The sequence below is a fragment of the Staurois parvus genome, unplaced genomic scaffold (assembly GCF_062004578.1).
Source record: "Staurois parvus isolate SC_StPar_1 unplaced genomic scaffold, SC_StPar_1.0 ptg000525l, whole genome shotgun sequence".
Lineage (NCBI taxonomy): Eukaryota > Metazoa > Chordata > Amphibia > Anura > Ranidae > Staurois > Staurois parvus.
This window is the reverse complement of record NW_028318321.1, coordinates 7,020,388-7,044,162: the sequence shown is the minus strand read 5'-3', so window position 1 is coordinate 7,044,162 and position 23,775 is coordinate 7,020,388. Positions and strand designations below refer to the sequence as shown.

Genomic DNA, 23,775 nt, shown 5'->3' with positions numbered 1-23,775 from the left:
TGCTCATTATACACATACCTGTCCAATACGATGTGCTCTGTCCATAGCCTGGAGATCTCTCATTGGGTTCCAATCGTGTTCTACAAACACTACCGTATCAGCCCCAGTCAAGTTGAGACCCAGGCCACCTACATGTGTTGTCAGCAGCAGAACATCTATTGAGGGATCATTGTTAAACCTGAAATTCAAGGAAAATCATTATGTCAACCTGTTCTTTATATTAGAATAAAGTTACTTGTATTTATTTTTTTTAGAATAAAGTTACTTGTATTTATTTTTTTATTTTAAAAACTGTGCACCTGCAAAATTAAATTTTTTTTCTGCCATTCAACCAGATTCTTAGGAAATCAGTAACAATTTGCTAGAAGGAAAAAGAAGCCTTGTACCACAGTGGGTGTGGCTAGCAAACACGCTGCACAGAAATGAGCAGGTTCAGAGTAACAAAATGTAACAGATACCTTCTGGCATCTTCCAATAGGCAGAACTGTAAACGCTAAAATCCAGGCACTCTGCTAAATACAATTAAAACACACATTTTACATGGCAAAAAAAAATAAATTATATAATATAAATATATATTTATTTCTGCTCATTCCTGAGATTTATACAGCTGTCACACTGAACAGCCCTGTCTGCCAAGGCAGGAGATATGAGCTACAGTCCACCTCCTCTGTGACTGAACGGAGAAAAGGAGAGTAAAAGACTAATAAATCCATTACTCAGCGCTCATTCCATCCGTGTGCACCTTGCACTGCAACACACCTGATTGGCGCCTTGTGCTGCACATTAAATATAGGAAATGAAAGGCTGATCCCAAGTCAAATTTAGGTTCTTGCATGGCTTACATTAAAAATTACATTTACTGTCATTTAATTTTTAATATTTCATTATTATTATACAGTATTTATATAGCGACAGAGGGTTTGCTCGACGCTGTACAAAGGCAGTGGGACAAGACATGAGACAAGACAGTGCGATACATGAGGGGTTCGAGGGCCCTGCTCTTTCGAGCTTACAATCTAGGATCTATTAATGATCGCAGATCTGCAACAATATTACATTTCCGTAAATGTTTTTCTTGCAATCGAAAGAGGAAGTCTAACTTTGGGGTTATACAAAAGCCAACAAGATTGGACATTGGCCAACTGTGGGCCAGTTCAGGATAACATCCTATTTGTTCATGAATGAGAAATGTCCTTAGAATCCCCAGATCTTTACCCATAGGGGCTAGGGGAGACCAATACGAATCAAGTGCGACTACACTGAGGCTTTTGCACATAGCAGAAGTGAGCATATCTACATTGGTGAGCACATCTACAAATGGTAAACATATTACATGAAGCCATAGTATCTGGTATATTACCTCTTCTAAAAGGAAGGCAAGTTCCACTTCCGACTCAGTTCTAAAATGTGGAGAAGCCAGACACGTTTAGGCTCTTCACAGTGATGGCACAATTTGACAAATAAACAGACTTAAATTTAGATAGTTGCGAGAGATCTGCTTTTGTCAGATAGGCCGCTTGTTGCATGCTTGAGATGGAGCTAGAAATCGGATGCAGAGACCAGTGTTAAACAGGGTCTTGCTGAAAAACAAGGGAAAGTCACTGAGCAGTTCCAATGCTTTGCATCAGAAGAGCGAAGGTTTGCCTGAGTTTTTGCCGAAATGCCCTTTTTTGTTTTCTGCCACTCCTAGCAATGAGGATATTCCATGCAGGGTACCCATGGAATATGGTGTGGAAATTGGGCAAGCGTATCCGAAGGATACACAGCAATCCAAAGCTGGTGTTAATAGTGCAACTTGTGATGTGAGGTAACATCTTGTCATTTACCCGACACTAATCTCTAAACTTGACAGCAAAAATTCCACTATTCAAACACTTAAGGATTAAATGTCAAACAATTTCCAGTTTCCTGAAAATTTTAAAAATGAATACCATTAAGGAAACACTAATCAGTGTAGTGCAAGTAGTGGAGATAGTCTCATTTGTTATAGGTTACAGTAACAGCCCGACAACAGGACAAATCCATCTTACATTTTCTTGTCACTGGTCCCTGTATAGGTCCATGCTTAGTCTGTCATAGTGGCTATACCCCTTGGGGGGAGGGGGTTCAGCATCCATAGGAATGGCTCACAGCTCTAGACCAGCATAGCATTATGTCACCAACTACACACACTGTACCAAGTGCAGAGGTGAGCACCCAAGCTGCATCCAGTGCCTGAGGCAACATTACAGGCCATCCACAGAGGGTGAGGTCCAGGTTTGGTTCCAAAGGTTGCACTAATCTGAATACACCACTTCTAAGGTTGCAGTAGAAAGCACTTAACTAGTTCCTATTTACTTTGATTTTTTTTTTTTTTTAAAGCAACTACTCAAGTATAGAAATGTCTCTATAAAAGAGGAAAGTTCTGTTAATCACAAGACACTATAAAAAAAAAATAAAAAAGAAGGATGCACAAAAAGGGATTTGGGAGTGTTCAAAAGCTTTGCCAGTGTCCAATCACATTAAGGTAGCAGCCTATAACCCAAGGTCTGTGAATATTCAGCCTGTGTCCTGTACTGCGATACTTTTTTTTTTTTAACGTTAAAAAGAACTTTAACAAAACGGTAAAAGAAGGTGCACAACAGATTGCACAGTAAGTAATACATACTCTACAAAAGGAATAAGTCCAATAAACTACTTGAGCAAGAAAAACAGACAATGGGCACAGCATTGTTCAAACAAGATTACAATAACATCAGATACAGAATTTCATTAGGCTTCATCCTGGTATAGAGTAAAGAGGGATGGAGCAAACCGGTCACACGTGCCCATGCTCAATTAATCACACAAGCAGTAGGTGTATCAAGCCATCTATCCCATATTTTGCTTCAATCAACCATGCCTGAAGGTTAGGAGGTGTCGTCTGCATGCAATAGAGCGCTTAACAAATTTCCAGGCACTAAAGAGGGATTCATGTAACAGGGTAACTAGGAACTTGTCCTCAGGCAGGTCAGGAAGGAAGCCAAGCAAACATGATTTGGGATCTAATTGTGGAGGATAGCCCATGTAATCATGCAAGAACTTAATAATTTGTTCCCAGTACACTTGAATAATTGGACAGAACCATAATAGATGAAAAAAGTACCCGTTTCCCTTAGACATCGGGGGCACAAGGGGCTCCATTCAGGGCAAAATCCAGATACTCCAAGTGGGGTGAGGTAAGCTCGGTGCACTATATAAAGCTGGGTAAGTCTATTGGGTAGTCTCTGAGACCAGGTTGGTGCCTTCCAATAACTCGTCCTAGTCCTCTGCTTCCAATGGCCCAACATCTGTCTTCCAACAGGATTTTGCCCTATCCACTATGCAGGATACTATGGGGTGTGCAACGCAGTGTATGGTGCCGAAATCCATTTGGTAGGTTCAGTACCTAAAAACATCTAACCGAGGGGGACTGAAGAGGGGGGGGGGAGGGCATGCCATAACTGTAGGTGTCTGAATAGCATATGGTTGCGAAGATCAAATTCCTCTTTTAGGGTTGGGAGTGGCTTGGGCCCAGAGGGCGTAAAGTACCTAGTATAGATAGATGACCCCCCCCCCCCCCCCAGAGGTCCATATCTCAGTTAGGGATAGAAATTAGTTCAGGCAGCTGGGGTTTGTGCCAAAAAGGGGAACAGGAGAGTGGGCATATATTCATCTAATAAATTAATGTATCGGTAGAATACTAAGTGATGACACAAAATAAACCAAATGTAACAAATGACGCCAAAAAAAAAAAAACACTTTCACCCCCGAAAGTCCAAAACAGTCCAACTTTAATTCAGCATCTGTGTAAAAATAACCAATGATACTAATATTTTCTTAATGAATATTCTTCCACAAGTGCCAAAGAATCTTCTTCCTCCTCTTAGTGCCCAGATGACAAGATCCGTAAGCTTTTAAAAAAAAAAAAAAAAAAAAAAAAAAAAAAGGGGGGGGGGGGGGGGGGGGGCTCCTCTCGCTGTATAGATCATCCAGTCCTCAAATGGCATCAAAACATGTGACAAAGTACAACCAACATAGCGTAGTAGGCAATAGGGTTAAAGCTCCTTTAATGATCAAATTGTGCTTACAGGAAAGCTAAGGTGTCTCAGCATGTATAGGACTGGCAAAACAGTGTAAAAAACCTTTTCCAAAATGGCTGCTCCACAACTTCCGATTTACACCTGTTGTCATGTCCTAAGGACTAAGAGCCCACCCGGAGGCTCCTAATATCAGGATGTAGTCTGAGTGAAATAGCCAAGAGTTCTGCTGCGAGTGCATACAGTAATGGGGGAGGGGGGGGGGGGGGGGGGCCAACCTTGTGCGGTCCTTTGACCCACGGGAAAGGAGTCTGATACTCTCCTATTGCCGGGGTAGCTGTAACTGGGTGGATAATACAGAATTGTACCCATTTAATGAAATTGGGAAACCAAACCCACCTAGGCATTCCCAGAGGTAACCCCCGCTCCACGGAGTCAAACGCCTTTATGGCATCCATTGGCACCACTGCTCTTTTACCCACTGCGTCATGAGAAGCTTGACTATTCATGGCGGTATTTTTACCCAGCATGAATCCCGTTTGATCAGGGTGTGTAAGACACCTCAACATGATTGAAATGTAAGGCCAGAATCTTAATATATCTACCTGTAAAAGGGAGATAGGGCAATAGCATTTTGGGAGGGATGAGTTCTTGCCAAGTTTGAAAATGCAAGCATGCAAAGTGTTCGTTTGGGAAGACAATCAGTCAGTGGACTGTTGTAGGATAAATTTGGAAAAGGCTTTCAGGCTGTTTATATGTGGTCATGCAGTTTGAATGAGTCCCATACTGATCCTGCCGAGGCTGTATTACGGTTAACATTAAAAGTAGTATTGCTATTCCCATTGGATGTCCTCATGATCTGTTAAAACAGATAGCCAAAATGGGTGTAACCGCCATGAGGGGGGCATTGCTTGTGGGGCTAAACGGAGGGTTACCCAGTAGGGGGCGTGATCCGATAGTATTCTCTTGTGAAATCGTGCATCACTAATACAGGGGTCCAGCTGAGGAGCATCCTGTGTGTTTTATAGTACAGAGGTGGCTTGAGAGCCAGCAAGCATGACTGCCCCCCCCCATAGCAAGCAATTTGCTATGGTGGGCACTCAGCAGGGGGGAGGAGCCAGAGGACCCAAGAAGAGGAGGATCGGGACTGCCCAGTGCAAAACCATTGTTTGACAGGTTTTGTTATTTTTACAACAAAACATCTGAACCTTTAGGATCACTTTAATCAGACTACAGGGACATAAAGTACACAACCTGTTAGTGGGCAGCATCATGCACCTTACCAAAAAGGTCCTGTTACCCACCTTGACACTATGGAATGTCTCTGGCCAGCTGGTATACTTCCATCCAGCCGCAGGTATGTAACAGATGGTAGGTGAGGCTTCAGGAGGTCATGTTCCACTATATCCAGCATGCTCTTTAGCTGACAGAAGATTAATATTCTGTGCTGGGCCACGACTGCCTCTGTGCCGCTCTCTGGGGTGCCAGCATTACCCAAACCACAATCTAACAGCAGCTGCCAAACAAAAGCAAACATACATTGTTGCCTCATTCAAAATTTGCTTTGGCCCATAAAATGTCATTAACATCATTAACATAAATGCTACACAAATGGTTTTGTGATTAAATATATTCAGATATAAAACATTTCCATTTCAGCTTGAAAGAAGGCACTTCTATTGTTGCCCTACACAATTTTGTTCTTAAACACATTGTACTGGTACTTCATTCGTAAACAATTTCTCAGAATCCCCTCCTCACGTCAGTAAATGGAATGGACTCTTCTGTGCAGAACTTTGTCCACACAAAGAGTGTTAAAATAAATGCATTTCTAAAAAAGGTAGCACACAATGATTTGACTAGTTAAGGACTCATTCATAGCCTAACATGGCATGCTGAAGTAAACTGCATTAGGCAACTCATTCAGCCTGGAAATATGTTTTCAGGGAACACAAACAGAACTTCTGCCTGCCTGTAGTAATGACCAGGGGGTGTGTGTTCATGACAACATGGGGGTGTGTGTTCATGACAACAAGTGCACTCACAGAAAGATTTAATGACCCCAAGAATTATTTCATCCAGAAATGCAGTGGTGGCTAATGAAGCAGGACTAGGACAGCAACATCTGGATAAGGCAAGTATAGCTTTAAAAAAAAATGTGGGACACAGAAGGCAAGACAATACCCTTGCTTAAAAGGAGAAGCAGACACTAAATTTTGGTAGTTTACAAAAAAAAAAAAAAAAAAAAAAAAAAAAAAAAAGGAAGGAGGAAGGAACCACCTTTTTCACTATGTAGCATCAAAAATTATTGCTGACAAGAAAGAACCAACTGCTTGGACACCCTGTGCACCGATGTCCACTTTTTGTTAGGGAGTCAGTAGGGAAATTGAATGAATGAAAGCTTGAATTGAATGGAAGCTTTTCCTCAGCTGACAGAACCAAAGTCAGATCCCACAGTGTCAGCTAAGGTCTAGTTAGCGCAGCCCTTATAACCCCCTGGATGAAAGAAAGAACCAAGGACGGAGGAGCCAAAATGTTTTGAAAAGTACAGGTAAGCCAAAAACCTGACACTTCACAGTACTCTGGGCCATTTGCTGGACCTCACTGGAGGAAAGGTAAAATTTGAGGGGGGGGGGGGGGGGAACCTCTGAGAAGACCAAGGGAGCCACACCAAGTGAAATAAGCCTGTCAGGTGTGACATGAAAAAGGAAGGGGAATAGAAGATGAACTTTTGAGACTGTAGCATTGTTGAGAGGGCAGCATGAGAACAATCCTTCCAACTTTGTTGAAGCCAGCAATTGTAAAGAAGGGTGGAAGATAAGAACCTAAGAGAGAAGGTTCAAGTGTAATGGAAGACTTCATAGCATATCAGCGACCAATGGGACAAGGTCTGTGAGGCAAGCAAGGCCACCAGAATTACTGGAATGCCCTCCAGTATTACCCTCTGCAAAAACTAGAGCAGTGGCTTCAAAGAGGGGAAAAGCATAACGGTCAAGGAGTCCTTGTCCCACAGTGCCATCAGCACATCCATTGTGTCGACCAAGGAGTCCCTGTCCTGGCCACGAATATGGAACTTGTCAATTTAGTCTGGACACGAACATCCACATCTGGTGTATTCCAGTGATGACAAATCTAATGAAAGAAATCAGGGTGGAGACACCACTCCATCTAATCCAGAAATTGACAGCTCAGGTAGTCCACTTGCCTGTTCACTCCCAGACAAGGAAGACATGAAGTTCCTCCCAATCCAGGATCTCAGCATCTACAGCATAGCTGCTGAGCTCTTCGTACAACCTTGGTGATGGATGCAAGCCACAACCGTGTGGCATTGCCTGACTGTACCCTAAAATCAGGCAAGCCTCAAGAAGATCTATCCATTGGGAGGTAGACAACTGTAATCGCTCCAAGCTTGAAGTTAATGGAAAGACCAATTTCCTCTTTGGCTCCGAACTGACGACTGGCCCAGTACTGCCCTCCAGCCAAACGGACTGCCATCCGTCGTGTTTTCTCCAAACAATGAGGGAGAAGGGACTTTCCAGACAGCAGTAAGAAGCATCCACCAGGAAAGGGACACCTGTGTTAGGCAAGACAATTGATCCTGTGCAGAGCCGCCAAAACTTTATTCCATTTATCCAGAATCGCCCGCTGAATAACAGTATGATACTGCACAAAACGGAACCGCTTCAAAAGGAAGCTACCATGAGGGTCAGAACCCCTATGCAACAGCAAATGAAAACATTCCAGTGAGAAGACAGTCAATTAATGTGAAGACCCCATCGTCCACTATTAGGCTCCACAACTGGAGGGACAGGAGCAAAGCTGAATTGCAAAGATTCAATGATCCACCCAAACTCCTTCAATGATTGAATCACAATTGAAAATGTTCCAGATGTGACAGACTCTGTTGTGGGATATCTGTACAGTTTGCTTCTGCAAGCAGAGACCTGTGCAGTCTTAGCAGGGCCAGCACCTTGGTAAACAGCTGGAGGTGCAGACACCAGACTGAAAGGAAGAGCCAGGAATTGGTAATAAAGCTCTCCCACTACAAAACAGAGAAACTGTTGAGTTTCAGAAGAGGACAACAAAAAGATAGGTATCCTTGATATTGAAGTCAAGAAGTCCCCCTGGTCCAGAGAGACCACCACTGATGCCATCTGCAACTTGTGCAACCTTCACATTCAAAGCCTTTAGCTCCAGGATGCCCCATGAACAGACTGGAATAAACTAGTAACCAAGTTAGAATAAGTGCCTCATCACAGCAGCTGATGCAGATGGGCAAGACCAGCTGGCCAGAATCAAAACCCTCATTGACGGACCTGAACCAATTGATCAGCTAAGTTGACACAGGCAGGAGAGCACCACTGAAGGGGTAAACCACTACTTGAAAAACACTTCCTCATATGGGTTGCATGTAGTGTGTCCAATCCTCATGGATGACTTCATGATGTAAGAAAAAAAAGGAAAAGCCTTGGAGTGCTTGGAAGGCAACTCATTCTTCAAAATCTCCAGAACTGCCTCTGCTTCCTTCTACTTCTGGTCTGATAAGGATGTGAAAGAAGAGATGAATGAGAGCAGTCAACAACACAGGCAGGAGTAAACATGCTTAAAAGTGGGTAATGCTAGATAACCAGGCAGCCATTTATTTATTTTTTATTGCTGCCAACATTCTATCCAATATTAAAAACACATTTTGGTTAGAGATGCACTTTAAATATAAATCTGTACTTGGAACACAAACTGTAAGCTTGCAGTAGCTGAAGTTCAACTTTATGTAATGCATGCCCCTGTGACTGCAGTTATCTTCCCAGCACTCCACTTTGAAGGGTTAGATGTGCTACAAAGTTAAAAGTTTGCTTACAAATGATGACCGTTTCATTGTATGAAAAACAGTCCATTTTGCTCTAAGGACACTATTACAAGTAAAACCTACTTTTGTATACGAATCCATTGTAATGGAATTGTCCTCCACACAGTCAAATGTATCCTTAACCTTGTGCTTAGAACGTCAGTGATGAAATTAAATTAGTATCACATCTTTACTTTGTTTCTATTGATTATAACTATCCAGTAGAACCAAAATATTCAAGGTCATCATTGGGTCCTACATTAATCCGGTATACAATTATGGATTTCAAAAGACTACCCAAATCAGTTAATCATGCAAAGCTTTCTATATCACATCAGCAGCAGTCCACTGCCAGAAGGTGACAAGCAATGTCAAATAGGGGAAACCAGTGTTGGACATACTTGTTTTAAAGCAGATAGCTTGGGGGCATGCTGAATGTCCCGCAAAGAGGAATTTTGGGTGCAAAGTAGCTCTGTGATCTTCTTGTACTCTGGGTGTTGCGATGTCAGAACCAAAGCAGGGTGGTTGCATAGCTTACGCAAGTATTGCAATGCCTATGGGGATGGAAAAAAAAAAAAAGTTTTAAAAAGATGAATGAGTAAAATCACGAATAGCAAATTGCTGGGAATATTTTTTTTTTTTTTTAAAGTCACACACACTCCACTTTAATATCACATCATCATTTACCTGGAAGACATGTCCAGTAGCCTTTAGCTTTGGCCTCTCACTGTCTTCAGAAAGAGCAGACATGGAGACCGTTTCATCAACATCAGTTTTGGCACGGGATTTTGCAAAATCTTCATATAATTGTACCTGAAAACGTGGAAGACCATTAGCCAAATCCCTTAAATCACATTACGCGCCGGCTTAATGGATCCCTAACACAGTACCTAACTTTTACCCTCAGCCATTCTCCACAATATACAAGGAAAGACCTTGCAAGGGAAGAAAGAGTCCCTGAAATGGGTATAGCAGATGGGCAACAAACTTGATCCCCAAGAGATAAGAATCTGGTGTGTTATTAACTCGTGTCTACCAAACGCTGATTAGTTTAGGATGACAAAATCTCTATTAAAAAAAAAAAAAAAAAAAAAAAAAAAAAACACCACACATCATGAAAGAATGAGAAATGCACACAGTTGTTGATCAGCACCTTAGGACACTATTTGCCTTTTATCCTGACCCCACGGCTTTCAACTTTAGGCACAATATAAAAAAATATGTGCACATACTCACCACCCTGCAGTGGACCCCCCTCCCCCATTAAGTCTAGCGGTACATGGATAAGGAGTATGACTTGCCTTACTTTTTGCTCTACTAGACTACCTCCATTTGTGCAACAGTTTCCGCAAAGCTTCCCTTTCTAGGGTGCTCCTGGCTGCAGTCAGACGCCTGCCTTCTACACAAGCAATGCATGGTTAATAGCTCTGCATTGTACATGATGCTGCAAGACCACCCATAGCCCAGAGCAAAGGGGAGCATGCCAGAGTGTGGCATAAGACAATACATCCTCTTTAGCACCCTCAAGACTTAAGCATTTAACCCCTGCAGTACGGGAGGCCCCACTGCAAAGGGTTTTCTTTTTTACCCATCATGGACTTAGGCTTGAACATTTTCTAAGTGATTGGCCTGGATCACAAATGAAGCCTGTATGACACAAAATGTTGCTCAGGGCATCAAAGAAAAATGAGAAGCACTGATCTGTGTATTCCAATGGCAGAGAGTCTCCCTACTGTCAGACTACAATGACACAGCAGGGAGGATTCCCAAAACCACACAATTTTTTTTTTTTTTTCCATTCAGGCTACATAACTAAAGCTAAACATACATGGTTGAGTTTTTTTGTTCAGAGTGCATGCCACCCTTTAGTTTTCATTCACTGCCAACACACACCTGAAACAAGATAAGATGCCACACACCTGTAATGTACTCAGAGAACAGTAATAATCTTGGATAATTTTAGGCGGAAGATCTTGCAATACATCCTCTTTCATTCGACGCAGTAAAAATGGTAGAACCTGACGATGTAATGCCTCCATTGCAAGAACACCTGTGAGTTTAATTTACATACAAGTATAATAGTACGTTGAGCAGTAAACACCACATAGGCCTCATAAGCACACATGAATGTGAACCAAGCTATAAACCAACAATGATGGCACACAGTTGCCCCCATAAATCGCAACAAAAACATACAGTTAGGTCCATATATATTTAATCTCATACAATTAGTTTTTTTTCCAAATATTTACCAAAACATATTCAAGCTATAGTTATATAATGGATATGGGCTGAAAGTGCACTCAGGTTTAATTTGAGGGTAAGTACTACCAAATTGGAGGAAGGGTTTAGAAATGACAACTCTTAAGAGTAGCCAATGGAGGGACTGTGTATAACAATTTGTTCTTGATATTTATGTTCAATCCCCTGAATTAAAGCTGAAAAATCTGCGCTTCAAATTCATTTGGATTGTTTCATTTTAAAATTTATTCTGGTGGCATACAGAGCCAAAAGTATGAAAATTGTGCCAGTGTCCAAATATATATGGACCTAACTGTACCTCCAGCATTCTTAGAACCATTTTTGAGCGCTGCTATAGCCCCCAAATATAGATTAAAAGTTGGTAATCTGTATATGCTGAAACATATTACCCCCTTCCACCATGTACCCTTGTCTCCACATTATAGTAGTAATGGAGGGTCTCACTTAAAATAATGAAGGGGCTGGGATACTGGGAAAATATTTACACACTGGTACCTTATGGTGTTGACTGTACAGAGTCATGGTTTAAGTACAGGTGTGCTGTAGGTAAAGAGCACAAGAAATGCTTTCCCAATTTACAACTGGATAAGAATTACTGATAAAGAGTTGCTGCATACCAAAGAGTTGAAATAAATCATCCTATTATTCTCACCAGCTTCCTGCTCGCGAGAGGAGCTCCGAGCATCTCTGCTAGCCAAAATAGGCTTCCCATATCTTGCAGCAAATTGCCGTTCTGTGCCTAGAAAACCAGGCATGAGGAAGTCAAACAATGACCACAGCTCCAAAACATTGTTCTGGGAAAACAAAAATGTCAAACAGTCTCAAACAAGGTTCTCAAGGTTTCTACATTCTGTTATACATTGTAGCAAGGCATGCACATTTATTTATTTTTTAAACTGGGGATTGCAAAACAAATGCAGTTAGTGGGGGGGAGCGCAACATTGTGCCCGGTGATCTTTGGTTTCTCCCAAATTGTTCAGGTAGATCTCCATCTCTTTAAGGTTGCCTACCCCTGCTCTACAAAATTCCCATATCCAGGTTTCCTGGTTATCCTACTGCATTATGTGATGTTTGCCTGATTGCATCTTTTTAGCAACTTTGGGCTGCAAGCCCTCATTGCATTACCATGCCATGCAGTTTTATATTTAGTTTATCCCCAAAACTAAAAAAAAAAAATATTGAAATGAAAAAACGCCCCAACATTTAACTAAGCTTTAAAATCTATCACAGGCCACTTAATACATACCTGTATTGGAGTTCCAGAGAGGATAATTCTGTAATTTGCGGTTATCTGCTTTACAGCTTTGGACAATTTTGTCTTGCCATTTTTAATAACATGGCCTTCATCCAATATACAGTAATTAAATTTCATATTTCTGAAAGAGAGTCATGTTATATTATACAAGGCACCTGTGTGGAAAGATACTAGAATTTCACTAGGTGACATTAAAAGATAACAGTGAATGTAATTTATCAAGGTCTACAATATGTGAAGTGAATAAGTGATAGTAGTAAGGAACTTGTCAAAGGCAATATAAAGTATCCTGTTTACATCCTGGACAGCACTATTAAGTGTTAACTATTTGCCAATTCAGGAATGAGCATATTGTACATTATATGCTTATTGTCAGGAAGTCCATACAACACAAAATTTTAATTCCAAGCCAAAATGTTCTCCACATTAGGTTCCAACATACCTAGATGTCAAGCCCTGTTTAACAACCATCGTATGTACTTAAGCAGGAAACCACTAGTGCTCAGTGTTTTCAGAAAGCAGTGCATATCACTGATTAACTACGAAATGTTAACAACAAAGTACAAATTGTCCATATTAATGCAGTTTTGGATATAAAGGAAACGTTAGGACTCTTTAGATTTTATTGCCTTTGTTACCACCGAGGAGATCAGTTTTCACTTCCTGTTGTGTCAATAGGGCAGGAATGGAACTGGCCAAACAAGAAAGCATCAGACATTGACACAGGGTCCAACCACTCCACTCTATCCAAAAGGAAAATAGAGAACATGCAACCATTGGCAATAAACCCTTGAGTTCCATATTCTTTCCTTGTTTCTGGCCTCCTACAGTCCCTTTTAAGTCTTAGAATGTTTCTTTGCAAGCCAAGTAGTACAAGCTGGAAGAGCAATTTTGACTTGGATAAATGCCACATCTCGGAGTACAGTATAGGACACAGGCCATCCTCCCTTCTATTCCAGGGACACTCTGTATTGCTTGCAACAAGACTGCAGGGTTCGGGAGTTGGGTAGGGTTATGGGGAGGCGCACAGGGAGCATGTGGTCAAAAGCTTGCCAGTGTTTACAATGTAAAGCAAACACATTCCAATCAAAGCCTCTTTTCACAATACCTGTCAGGGATACATGGTGACCCCCATCTTACCCATCCATGATCCTGGTCCCTCTAAAGGGTCAAGGCTGTGCCTGTCAAGGTGGACATACACCCCCCCCTTCCCCACGAGGGGTCTTTAGGGTCTGGGTTCCATAAGGTTGTGCAACAGCCCTGGACCTGTATAGCATCCGGCAGCTGACCACATGCATTACACAAAGTGCTGAGGGGAGCGCTTGTGTAAAATCTAGTGCCCGTGTCAACATCCCCACAGCATGGTGTCTCTGCCTAGGTCTGGCTTCCAAGCTTTTACAAAGATTGCACACATGGCTTCTGTTGTAGTACTAGGCACCGAAGAGGTTCAACACCGTATGACACAAGCAACCCAAGGGTATGTTCTGCAAAGCTTTGTACGTATCCAATCACTTGGCAGTATGAGCCTATAACCCAGGGGTTAGGAATACTCAGCCTGTGTACTGACTATACAATTAAGATATACCCTTTAATGGAACATGTGCATATTAGATAGCACTGAAACTAGAAGCATAAGATCAAGGCATGCTCAGATTTGATCTCTAGGTTATGTTATAATATCAGTGAACAGGTAAAGGAAACACTATGTACTGTGGAAACATTCACAAGGAGAATTAGGACAGCGCTGAGACACTTGGGAAATAGGTAATTCATGCAATACCTGAAGAAGTCAATATCATTCCTCACAACGTCATAAGAAGCCACAATTAGGTTATGTCTTTTAACCTGGTGCTGTAACCTGTAATACATAACATCACTCTTACTACACAAGAATACCAAAAGACATTGATCAGACCACAGAAGTATAAAGGTCTGAATACCAGTCCCACAAATACATGGCCAATGCAGAGGCCCTTAATTTCAGACAAAAAGTACTTCTATACTCAACTCAAAGTTATTTTCAGAATGTATGGTACTTTATTGCAGGGAAATACCCTCTAGACTTCCTCAGAACCCTGGCACAATAGGACAAAGACTTTCCAGATATGGATGAAAAGGACTGAGATGAGGATTATGCTCCATTTTCTTAGGTCTACTTTCCATCAGCGAGACTGTTAAAAATAGAGGAAAGGGACACCCCTCTGTCATAACTGTCAAGGGGATGGAGATTATAGATACAGTATGTTCTGGAACAGTCCCTATGGTTAGACCATTAGGTCTCAAATCTTAGAAATGTACAGAACTTGAGTTGCACATCTTCTGCCAGGTTTTAGGCTCACCTGTCATTTCGCCAAGTGGCCCTTACAGAGACTATAACAGCATCTCCTCTAGTAGCAGGACACTGGGGGCTTTTCTCATCAGAGGGATAGGGGGAACCAGGGTGTTTAGCAAGAAGGTGGGGGCAGGGTGGGGGTTCTGGATCTAGATTGGAGTGGGATGGAGGTTAGCTGGGGTTTTTTGGGGGGAGACTTCCCATGGTGGGTTGCTGGCATATACTGTTATGTTTGATATTTTTTTTTTGGCCCAATTATTTAAATAAAAACTGCTTTTGTAGCCTTAGAGGTGCATTACCCTTGTGGTGCTTCTTTGTGTTGAAATAGTAGTTTTTGGATGCATCTTCCCAAAGTAGGGTCTGGCACTGGCAGGACTACCACTCAGAGGATTCAGTTTTTGTGGGGGGGGTTTGTATATATGGGATGGGTAATGGGTTTCAACTGTTAACAACTCTCCATGTCTCCTACAACCTAAATTGTATTGATCACATTGCTTTAACAGATTTTTCCATCATGTTGGTTCTTAGACCACAAAGGCAGGAGTGAGAAGGAAGTTTCTCCTCTGTTCAATGTCTATTGTGTACCAAGAACTGCATACCATTCTGAGGCTCTTTATACAAGGTTTTATTTTAGGAGTACCATTCTTAACCTGATGGCGCCAAGCACATGCAAATATGCAGCCACTAGGCGGCTGGGCCTTGGCGCCAAGAGGCTGCATATTTGCGTACTCAATGTAAATAAAGGTTTTGCCGGCACCTTTAAAAGAAAAAACAGACTTGGTGATCTGAGTGATGTGATGTACTTGCCTGGCACGCTCTGTGGGTGGACCAGTATAATGTAATGGGTTGAGGTACTCCTTAGGACAAAACTTTCCAACTTCATCTACCCAGTGGCCTGTCAGTGTTGGTGGGCAAACCACCAGTGATGGAAGAGGCATGCAGTCTGCAGATTTGTTTCCGTTATACTCCTGAGATCTGCCACAGCAAAAACACAGGTTAACTTCAAGCCCATTAATCAACAAGCTACATGGGTATACAAATAATAATGTCGTACCTGTGACAATGGTCCCCTGCTAGAATACATATAGACTGTAGAGTCTTCCCAAGTCCCATATCATCACACAGGATGCCATGTAATTTATACTTGTTCAAGAAGGCCAACCAATTGACTCCATCCTAAAAAGGAAATAATTGAACTCCCTTCAAAACTTGATTCTATTGCAAATTTAATGCATCTTTAAAAAAAGGACCAGGTCACTTTTCGTAACATGTTACACCATTAATATGCATGTAACATGTTATGAATGGACTGGCTCCTGCTCCCCTTCCCGATTTTGACAACTAGTGGGGGATCTTCATGTGGCCATGCAGAGCTCCACCCGCATCACTCATTCACAGTATTTTGTGAATGAGAAAAAATTCTGATAGCCTTTCTGGCTGTCGGCTTGTAGTTCTCAATGAACTACCACAGCACTTAGTTTATCTGTGTGCTCGTACGAAGGAAGAATCACTGACAGACCTGCAGTAGTCCTGCATGGCACCAACGATCTGCGGATTGCTGGCACAAAGCTTTACAGGCTGCCAAAAAAAAAAAAAGAAGGTGTATTTGCTTTGTTAAAAGGGGAACTTATCCTTTAAATTTTTTTTTTTTTCAGTAAAAGGTTTTCCCGAGTAGAAAAGGCTTAAATTCCTGTCAGAAAAAAATAAAATCAAAAACCACTTTCTTAATAAATAAATCCAATTCCCCACAGCACCATCAACACCTTCACCCCAAAAGATGTACAAAATCAACAAACAGAAGATGCTATACGATAAATCCTCAAAAACTATGTGCAGTCCAAACCCTGTAAGTCCAATCTTTAAATCAAATTCTTCTCATGTTCAAAAAATTTTTTTTTTGAACACGAGAAGAATTTGATTTAAAGATTGGACTTATAGGGTTTGGACTGCACATAGTTTTTGAGGATTTATTGTATAGCATCTTCTGTTTGTTAAATTCTTGTCAGGTTTTACTGTTGTCTGTGTCCCCACCAAGGGGGTTCTTCCCCCTATTTCCTGTACTGCAGACAACAGGAAAGGCCCCAACTCACAACGATCACTAAAGCAGACATCCCCATAGGGAAAGTCCCTTCACCTACAGTGGGGAAAATAATTTGATCCCCTGCTGATTTTGTAAGTTTGTCCACTTACAAAGAAATGAAGCGTCTGTAATTTTTATCATAGGTGTATTTCAAATGACAAAATATCAACCAAAAATCCAGAAAACACATGATACAAATGTTATAAATGGAGTTGCAGTTCAGAGAACAACAAGTATTTGATCCACAAGCAAAACAAGACTTTGTGCTTGCCAGTATTGGTTTCTCCACCAGGTACTGAGGTAAGAAGATTCTTGTAGTTTGGTACCAGGTTTGCACACATCTCAGGAGGGATTTTGGGTTTACTCGTCTCTAAATCCTTAAGGGTTATTGGCAACTCGAAGTTTCAGCTCCCTCCATAAATTTGCTATAGGACAACAGTCTAGAGACTGGCTAAGCCACTACATGACCTTATTGTGCTTCTTGAGCCACTCCTGTTGCCTTGGTGGTAGGTTTTCAGTCATTGTCATGCTGGAAGACCCATCTTCACTGTTGTGGCTGAGGGAAGAAGGTTCTCATCCAAGATTTTACAACACATGGCCCCGTCCATTCAATGCAGAAAAGGCGGCCTGTACCTTTAGCAGAGAAAGCCTCAAATCATAATGTTTCCACCTTCGTGCTAGACTGTTGCGATAGTGGTGTTCTTAGGGTCATAGTCAGCAATTTTCTTCCTCCAAACACAGCGAGTTGCGTAAATACCAAAGATCTCAAATTTTGGTTTCATCTGACCACAGCACTTCCTTCTCTGAAGTTTGCCAATGAACATCTAAATGATTTAGACAGGCCTGTACATGTGCCTTCTTGATGGGGACCTTGTGGGAGCTGCAGGATTTCAATCCAATTGTTTGTTTGGAAACTGTGGTCCCAAGTGCCGTGAAATCATCCACAAGCTCCTCCTGTGTAGTTCTGGACTGATCACTCATCTCAATTATCCTTACCCCATGATGCGAAATCTTGCATGAAGCTCCAGACCGAGGGCGACTGATTGTTCTTTTGTATTTCTTCCATTTGTGAAAAATCGCTCCAACAATTGTCTCCTTCTCACCAAGCTTCTTGCCGATAGTCTTGTAGCCTATTCCAGCCTTGTGCAGGTCTACAATCTTGTGCCAGACATCCTTTCACAGCGCTTTGGTCGGTCTATAGTGGTGCCCAAGAAAGATTCTGTGGACAGGTGTCTTTTACACACATAACGAGCTGTCATTAGGTGCACCTTCCTTAACTAACAGGACTAATCTGCGTACCACTTGGCCAGTCTGTAGGAGCCAGAATTGTTGGTTGGTAGGGGAATACTTAAAATTTTACTCACTGAACTGTAACTCAATTTTATAAACACATATCATGTGCTTTCTGGATTTTTAGTTGAATTTTTGTCTCTACCATTCAAAATATACCTATGATAAAATTTATAGACCCCTCATTTCTTTGTAAGTAGGGAAACTTCCTAAAACTGCAGGGGATCAAAAATTATTTTCCCCACTGTACTATGGCACAAGTAGAATATTTTAGATTCCCCCTCATTTGGTGTTACAAGAACAGAAAGTGAATCACCCAATGGGTGACACACAGTGCCCAAGAGCTAGCAGAATTCTATTACCACTCTAGGGCATGAAATATTAAATCTGTGAGGGAGCATACCATTTTGAACGTGGCATTCAGTGCTAGGGTAAAGCTTCACAATCTTATTCCAACTTACCTCTATTGTAGCAACAGAAGGCAAGTAGAGTAAAGAAGTAAATACTGTACAGAAAAGTGAACAGCTTCCATGGGAAAATCTCTACATTTTTTATTGCTGTAAGAGAATCCTTGATTAACCACTTCAAATATTGGGCACTTGTACCCCCCCCCCCAGGCCAATTTTCAGCTTTCAGCACTGTTGCACTTTGAAGGACAATTGCGCAGTCACTGTACCCATGTGAAATGTGTATCTTTTTTTTTTAAAGACAGATAGGGCTTTCATTTTGTGGTAATCGCCACTGTTTATCTTAAGCAAAAAAAGAAAATTTTGCACATTTTTTTTTCACGGATATGTGCTGAGGAGGCTGTACTGATACAGCACTGTCAGTGCTCTGATTTTCAGTGTAAACAAAGCGCTGGCTTTACAGCTCCCCTCAGACATAAAACAACTGCATTTGAATTGCACAGACTTTTGCCTTTAGGAAAAAATCAACCACTATTGTGTGCATGGACACAAAGGTTAACATACAGATTACTTGCTTAATTTGCCTCTGGAGGAGAGGAGAGAGTTGGTATTGATACAGCACTTTTGGGAGGAGCAAACGGTTACCATTAGCAACACTGCATACTGGGATAGTCCCAAAAGCGCAAAGGACCATCCTAGAGATAGGTGGTCACGGGATGACGGTGAGTGTTGTGCAGGCCCATAGATGGGTCAAAAAAAAAAAAAAAAAGCGGCCGATTTTCGCACCGTTAATGGGTTAATTGGTCGGCCGTTTTTCTGGATTTGGTCAGATTTCTTTGATCGGTAAAGTTGGGGGGGGGAAAGCAGATTTTCATGGCAATGATGGGCAAATCGGCCGATCTTTTTACCGATAAAAAAAATCTGCGTATGAGAGAAGAAGACAAAGACAAAGGAGAAAGAAGAATTCCAGTCTGCTATTATATTTTGACATTAAAAAGTATTGCGGTTGCAACAATGTATCTATTTGTATCCGAAATGGATACAAATAGATACATTGTTGCAACCGCAATACTTTAATGTCAAAATATAATAGAGGGGCTCTCTGCAGGGACAGAAGTAATTAAATGCCAGCCGTAGATGGGGGGGGGGGGGGGGGGGGGGGGAACCAAAAAAAAAAAAAAAACACGGCAGATGTTTACTGTTGGTGGCAACATCGGCCTATCGAACGACCAATTTTTCTTTTTTTTTTGTTAAAAAACTGTCCGGTTTCCTCCCAGTCTATGGCCTGCATTGGTCCATGTGGGGCACCTGTTGCATCGTACAATGAGTTCACAGTCAAGACTTACAGCACCTTGCACCTTATTTTCACTTACTGACAGAATTAATAATATGGTTTTTTACTCATTGCTACAGTGCTTCTCATTTATTTTGCACTATTTATGCGCGGTCCATATGGTATTCACTTATGATGTTGTATTAGTTCACAATTAGGACTGTTGCTGAGGGTTATTTGTAATTGATTATACCCATAAGCGCAATAGCACCTTTTTCATGCAAAGCGCTGGCAGCCTTGCCAGGTAACCCACTCTTTTTCAGTGTGTGAGGGGAAAAAAAAAAAAAAAAGAAAAAAGACTATCGTCAACAACCAGCAAGCCTGTTCACATGTGATCAGCTGTGTTTGGACACAGCTGATCACGTGGTAAAGGGCCGCTGTGATGGGCACTTTACCACGATCTGTGCTCAGCTGTGTCTAAAGGACACAGCAGTGAGGGCACACCTGATGCATGCCCCAGGGGGCGAGCGCGAGGTGCGTTCTGGGAGGACAATTATACACGCCCTCCCAAAAAGAGAATCATGCTGTATGTAGCCGTCTTTCAGCTACAGCGCGGTATTAAAGTGGTTAAAGATAATGTCTGGTGATCTCTATTTCTGCATGATCATATAATTACAGACAAATACATAATGTGTTATTACCTGCCAATGGAGTTGTATTTGTCTATTTCTGAAATTTACACAGCTCTGCCACACAGCACAGCCAGCCTAGAAACCTGAAATTTCTCTACTACATTTAACACAACTAGGTCTTGTCCACAACCCACAACCTGTGTGCGGACAGCAAAAAGCAGAAGCAGACCGATTAGCTCATCTAACACTGCTTTCTCATCAGAATGGCTATTGTTGGCATATTTGCCCCTTGTAACACTTCTCTTCTGAGCTCTGCAGAGAAGTGGACTGCAAAAAGCAGATCCTAGGTGAGATTACACCAGTTTCTTTCAAACATACACTACATTATAAAAGTTAAAAAAATAAAAAATGTAGGTGGAAAGTGTCATTTGCACAGCTTTCACAAATCTTCACTTTAAACAAAATACATTTCCTATTATCAAAGCCGCCCAGGGACAATGTTATATTTTCCTGACTGAGGTATTTAAAAAGGAAAATGCTGTGTTAAGGCCACCAAATTTTTATTGCTGTCTGCATCCCCACTAGGGAGATTCCAGCTGACATTCTCTCCCATCCCAATGAAAGCACTGTAATAAAAAAATTGAACATAAAAAAGGAAAGTAAAAGCATCTAAAAAACTATGTTTGGTCTGAGGTTCTTTATTCTGTCGGACCCCTGAAGAAAAAAAAAAAAAAAAAAAATGCTTTTTGTATTTTTTTTTTTTTTTTTAAACAGTTTGACATAAGCACTGACTATATGAACAGAATTGTGATCTTTGATCAGTGTCTTTTCTCCGTCTCCCCGTGACTGTGGTATTATAACAGTGCTACTTGTAAAAAGGTGATTGCAAGGTGTGGAAAGTTGTGTAAATACAAGCATGTATGTCAGAAAACCTAATCCTTGCCACAATTTATTATCGTGTGTTTTTAATATTGTTGTTTCTGCATTAAATCGCTATAAAAAATAGTGAAGTCAAGCTGCCATAGAAACATTTCCACAGCAATCACAAACTATAGCTGAACCCAATTTATAACCCACAAATTGCAAGCATTGTACATCCTGCTTATGCTATATATAGCCAAAATGCAAACTACAGACAGACAATCCTTTACAGTAAAAAAACCTAAGGGTTCTATGAATTAAAGATTGGCAGTCATTTTTAGAGCTGTCATTTGAAGGACACAGAACAGGCCAGGGTGGCTGGTAGTGAAATCCCTGAAGTCATTGTAAAGGTTCCTGGCATATTACCTGCTGATATTTCCTGAGCTCAGCTTTTATTGGAACAGGGATTGTATAATTTTCCAATTTCTTTCCGTCCAGCAGCTGCTCCAAGAAGTTGCGCTCTCTGGCTTTTAGTTTAATTAGCTCATTTGACATATTGGGTGGATCTGGGATTCCAGCCTAAAACCAAACACCAAAAGTGATTTAGAAGCTCAAAGCTAAATTCAATTCTGTCAAAATGCATTAGAACTTGGAGCACTACCCACAGTGGTGAGAATGCATTATTTCCAAGACGGTAGTAAAATCCAAAAGGCAATATATTTAAAAAATAAAAGTGGCCAAGATATAGCCAAGCAATGACCAGATTCATCAGATACTGTGCAAAACATGAACAGACTTGACCTGTATATTTAAAGAGGAACTAAACGATCTCAAAATGAACATTTATACTTAATCTTTATGCTGTTAGTTTTTGTAAATAGATATGAAGGCATGTTCTGGGTTCTCTCTCCCCAAAGTCTTCAGAAGCTTCCTGGTTTTTGGCTTAGGCCAAAATGAGGCTACACGTGAGTCTTCATGGGCTTTTTTTTTCTGAAGGAGGAGCTCTGAGCCAAGTACACCCTCTTTGTCTGCATGCCTGAGCTATGCCGAGTTAAAGGTAAATGGATTCCAGAAGTATATGCTACATGAATCAGATGGTTGCAGTTAGAAATTAGAAGTATTTTTCGCACCATAAGACGCACTTTTTTCCCCCAAAAAAAGGGGGGAAAATGTCAGTGCGTCTTATGGAGCGGCCGGTCCGATATTTCCACCGCCGCTGTGTCAGAATACCGGGCCGGCCGCTCAGCTCTACAGCGGGACCTTATAGAGATGACTGCTGACCTTTGGGGAGGGGGGGGGGGGGGGAGCGGGTACCTGAATTTGACAGATACCCGCTCCCACTTCCGTGGAGTTGTTTTCATCTTACCCGTTCCTCTATCCAGCGGCGCGCTGTCTTCCCGGAGACAGCGCGGCTGGATAGAGGAACAGGTAAGATGAAAGAACAACTCCACGGAAGTGGGAGCGGGTACCTGTCAAATTCAGGTACCCGCTCCCCCCCTCCCCAAAGGTCAGCAGTCATCCCCTGCACTGTGTCCGCAGTCTCTGGTCATCCCCTGCACTGTGTCCGCAGTCTCTGGTCATCCCCTGCACTGTGTCCGCAGTCTCTGGTCATCCCCTGCACTGTGTCCGCAGTCTCTGGTCATCCCCTGCACTGTGTCCGCAGTCTCTGGTCATCCCCTGCACTGTGTCCGCAGTCTCTGGTCATCCCCTGCACTGTGTCCGCAGTCTCTGGTCATCCCCTGCACTGTGTCCGCAGTCTCTGGTCATCCCCTGCACTGTGTCCGCAGTCTCTGGTCATCCCCTGCACTGTGTCCGCAGTCTCTGGTCATCTCCTGCACTGTGTCCACAGTCTCTGGTCATCTCCTGCACTGTGTCCACAGTCTCTGGTCATCTCCTGCACTGTGTCCACAGTCTCTGGTCATCTCCTGCACTGTGTCCACAGTCTCTGGTCATCTCCTGCACTGTGTCCACAGTCTCTGGTCATCTCCTGCACTGTGTCCACAGTCTCTGGTCATCTCCTGCACTGTGTCCACAGTCTCTGGTCATCTCCTGCACTGTGTCCGCAGTCTCTGGTCATCTCCTGCACTGTGTCCGCAGTCTCTGGTCATCTCCTGCACTGTGTCCGCAGTCTCTGGTCATCTCCTGCACTGTGTCCGCAGTCTCTGGTCATCTCCTGCACTGTGTCCGCAGTCTCTGGTCATCTCCTGTACTGTGTCCGCAGTCTCTGGTCATCTCCTGTACTATGTCTGCAGTCCATCAGTTCAGAATTTTTTTTTCCTGTTTTCTACCTCTAAAACCTAGGTGCGTCTTATGGAGCGAAAAATACGGTAGTTTGCATGAAGACATGGATGGATGGGGGAGTTTGATTAAAATATGATCTAAATAGCATTTTCAGTTTGTGGTGCTCAGATACAGTTTAGTTCCACTTTAAAGACCTAAACACTGTAAAATACGGTGAAGTTCAGTATTGCCTTAAGACTGTACTGTTATGACATAA

General features: G+C 42.1%; 1 protein-coding gene across 2 annotated transcripts in view; it reads right to left on the bottom strand.

The window, feature by feature from the left end:
- Positions 1 to 23,775, bottom strand: part of BTAF1 (B-TFIID TATA-box binding protein associated factor 1) — a 113,750-nt gene that overhangs the window by 13,608 nt on the left and 76,367 nt on the right. For both annotated transcript variants that reach the window (XM_089690290.1, XM_089690291.1), the window contains exons 26-36: positions 21,705 to 21,857; positions 15,790 to 15,911; positions 15,543 to 15,710; positions 14,184 to 14,261; positions 12,395 to 12,524; positions 11,801 to 11,942; positions 10,806 to 10,936; positions 9,574 to 9,699; positions 9,288 to 9,440; positions 5,345 to 5,556; positions 19 to 178 (exon numbers count right to left, since the gene is read on the bottom strand). In XM_089690290.1, the coding sequence (XP_089546416.1) occupies positions 19 to 178; positions 5,345 to 5,556; positions 9,288 to 9,440; positions 9,574 to 9,699; positions 10,806 to 10,936; positions 11,801 to 11,942; positions 12,395 to 12,524; positions 14,184 to 14,261; positions 15,543 to 15,710; positions 15,790 to 15,911; positions 21,705 to 21,857 (1,575 nt within the window). The remainder of the gene's footprint in view (positions 1 to 18; positions 179 to 5,344; positions 5,557 to 9,287; positions 9,441 to 9,573; positions 9,700 to 10,805; positions 10,937 to 11,800; positions 11,943 to 12,394; positions 12,525 to 14,183; positions 14,262 to 15,542; positions 15,711 to 15,789; positions 15,912 to 21,704; positions 21,858 to 23,775) is intronic.